Source organism: Nothobranchius furzeri, chromosome 3 (genome assembly GCF_043380555.1).
Source record: "Nothobranchius furzeri strain GRZ-AD chromosome 3, NfurGRZ-RIMD1, whole genome shotgun sequence".
Classification (NCBI taxonomy): domain Eukaryota; kingdom Metazoa; phylum Chordata; class Actinopteri; order Cyprinodontiformes; family Nothobranchiidae; genus Nothobranchius; species Nothobranchius furzeri.
The window spans coordinates 45,274,528-45,277,345 of record NC_091743.1 but is presented as its reverse complement, the minus strand read 5'-3'; the positions used below and the strand labels follow the sequence as shown (position 1 = coordinate 45,277,345).

General features: G+C 41.9%; 1 protein-coding gene across 1 annotated transcript in view; it reads left to right on the top strand.

Annotated features, from left to right (window-relative positions):
• The first annotated feature begins 649 nt into the window (after window positions 1-649).
• setmar (SET domain and mariner transposase fusion gene) overlaps window positions 650-2,818 on the top strand; it is a 2,750-nt gene continuing 581 nt past the window's right edge. Inside the window, exons 1-2 of the mRNA XM_015959903.3 lie at window positions 650-858; window positions 2,137-2,818. The exon at window positions 2,137-2,818 is cut by the window's right edge and continues 581 nt beyond it. Of these exons, the coding sequence (XP_015815389.1) occupies window positions 766-858; window positions 2,137-2,818 (775 nt within the window). The 5' untranslated portion in view covers window positions 650-765. The remainder of the gene's footprint in view (window positions 859-2,136) is intronic.

The following is a 2,818-nucleotide window of genomic DNA, read 5'->3' as shown; positions in this document are numbered from 1 at the left end:
TCCACATAAAAACACATTTATGCCTCTTCAGCCAATAACACACCAGAAACACTGCAGAGTGGCTGATAGAAACCGGAGCATCAAACAAACACAGAAAGCTCCACTGACTATATATATGTAGTCTTCACTCTACCAACGATTTTAGCTCAACTTCAGAAAGACACACTGATGAACAAAGAGCTTTGTTTTACAAACACAAAGTTCTCATGCTAACTATTGTCTGAATATAAAATTCCAAAATATCCTTATCAAACATAAGTAAGGAATATGAAATGATAACATTATTATTATTATTATTATTATTATTATTATTATTATTATTATTATTATTAATTAATTAATCTAGTATTACAACTGAACTATTAATTATAATCTACCGAACATCTTTACACTGATTGCTACAATGGTTTTACCTTGCAGCAGTGCTCCGTTACTATTTTTCTACATAGTCCCTAAACTCCTTTTAAGCCCCTGTGTTTAAAGTTCTTTTCCCAATCAACCTAAAGAGCACATATTGCTCCTAACTCCATTATGTTTTTCTTCTTGGCCATTTTTTGTCATGTCCGTGAAGCTGGCAGGTCAGTTGGTTTGTTCAGTGCAGACGACAGAAAATGTAAAGACTCCAACGCACCACCAGGTGGCGACAGCGGCCAGGGACTTCAGCGGAAGTTGCTGCTCAGGAGTTTGTTGACAACCAGCTGATCCGTTTAAAGCACCGACATCATCGTGAACACGTCTGTGGTTTAAAGCAGGTCTATTTCAAGCATGAATACATCTAAAAAGACTGTTGTAGATTTGAGCGGTGGCTTAGAGGATGTTCCTGTTTGGTGCGAAGGACCGACTTTCCCTAAATTTACGGTAACGAGACTTTACCTCTGATGCTAATTGCTGGTAGTTAGCTTGCAGATAACATACATTTCTCACTCATAATTAAGTGAAGTTAGGTGGCAGGTAAACTATCACATGTTTAAGCCTTTAAACTGAAAATCTACTTGAGCTATGCCTATATTTAAAAAGCACGATTAAATCAGATAATCATCATAACCTGTAAAGCTTGGACCTGTGACTGGTTTTCACTAGCTAGTTCTGATTATATGGCACCCACAGACAGAAAGGGGCTTGTCTTTAAAACAACATTAATGGTTGAATTTGACAGCCAATAGTCCTGGCAGAAAAGGACAGCTTTGATTAGTTGCCTAAATCCAAATGCTCACACTGAACCACACTCACTGACCTTTGGGAACAACGACCTCATGAATCAGCTGATGTTTTCAGCTGTTTCTCTCTTCTTCTCCTACTTCTCTTCATGAGAAGCACAATTCAGCTGGAAACAGTTCAAATATATATATATATATATATATATATATATATATATATATATATATATATATATATATATATATATATATATAGCTTGAGGGTTCTTCAGCATCTTGGCTGTTCCTAGAACTGCACTTTTCTGGACTGAGACGTCTGATGTTTTTCCTGGGATCTGCTTTAGCCACTCTTCCAGTTTGGGGGCTACTGCCCCGAGTACCCTGATGACCACGGGCACCACCGATGTCTTCACCCTCTAGGCTTTCTCAAGTTCTTCTTTGAGGCCCTGGTACTTGTCTAGTTTCTCATGTTCCTTATTCCTGACGATGCATCACTTGGCATTGCCACGTCAACCACAACGACTGTCCTCTGTTGTTTGTCCACCACCATTTTGTCTGTCTGGATCTGGAAGTGCCACAGGAGCCCATCCTCACCATGTTCTTTGCTGGTGATCAGAAACATCTGGATCTGAATTAACATCTGCTAGACCTGTTTTAAACTTCTTGACTTTTTTATGACAGACAGCTTCCGTGATACATGGTCTCAAAGTTTAATGAAAGCTTGATTTTTATTGTGATAATTAGCTATTTATTTAATGGTTTGATGTTAAATAACCATTAAAGCTGTTTTAAGGCTTTCTGTGACCTTTTTACTTCTCTGATCAACTGTCTAAATAATATTATGACTGTAATCTAAAGAAAGTCACAAAACTCTGAAGTTAGAATGTATTCGACTGGAGAAAAATGCTTTATTTGAAGTTTGACTTTTTTATTTGCTTAAGTTTCACATTTCTTTGTCCCCTTTTCTGTCATTTTTCAGTATTGCACCGATAATGTTCTGGGACCGGGGTGTTCGGTTGACCCCAGTGAGTTGACCCTTCCTGGATGTTCCTGCCTTAGTCGCTCCTGCAGCTCTGAGATCTGCTCCTGCCTCCAGACGTCCATTCTGGCGTATGACAGCACGAGGAAGCTGCAGAACCTCGCCGACTCTGGATTCTGTACTCCTGTGTTTGAGTGTAATGCCCTGTGCAGATGCAGTGACGCCTGCTGTAACCGTGTTGTACAGACGGGACTAAGGCTCAGGTTAGAGGTCTTCCCCACCGGGACCAAGGGCTGGGGAGTTCAGACTCTAGAGGACATCCCACGTGGGATGTTTGTGTGCGAGTATGCAGGGGAGGTGATCGGGTTTGAGGAGGCAAAACGCAGACAGCGTGCTCAGACGTCTGAGGACAACAATTACATCATCGCCGTGAGGGAGCATGCAGGACCGGGCTCCATCACTGAGACGTTTGTGGATCCCGCTCTTGTGGGAAACGTAGGTCGTTTTCTCAACCACTCCTGCATGCCCAACCTACTCATGCTGCCCGTGCGCGTGCACTCTGTTACTCCTAGGCTGGCGCTGTTTGCAGGGCGCGATATTTGTGCGCAAGAGGAGCTGACATTTGATTACTCAGGAGGATGTGGCAGCAAACGGCCTGCAGAGCTGCTCTCCTCACAGAGCT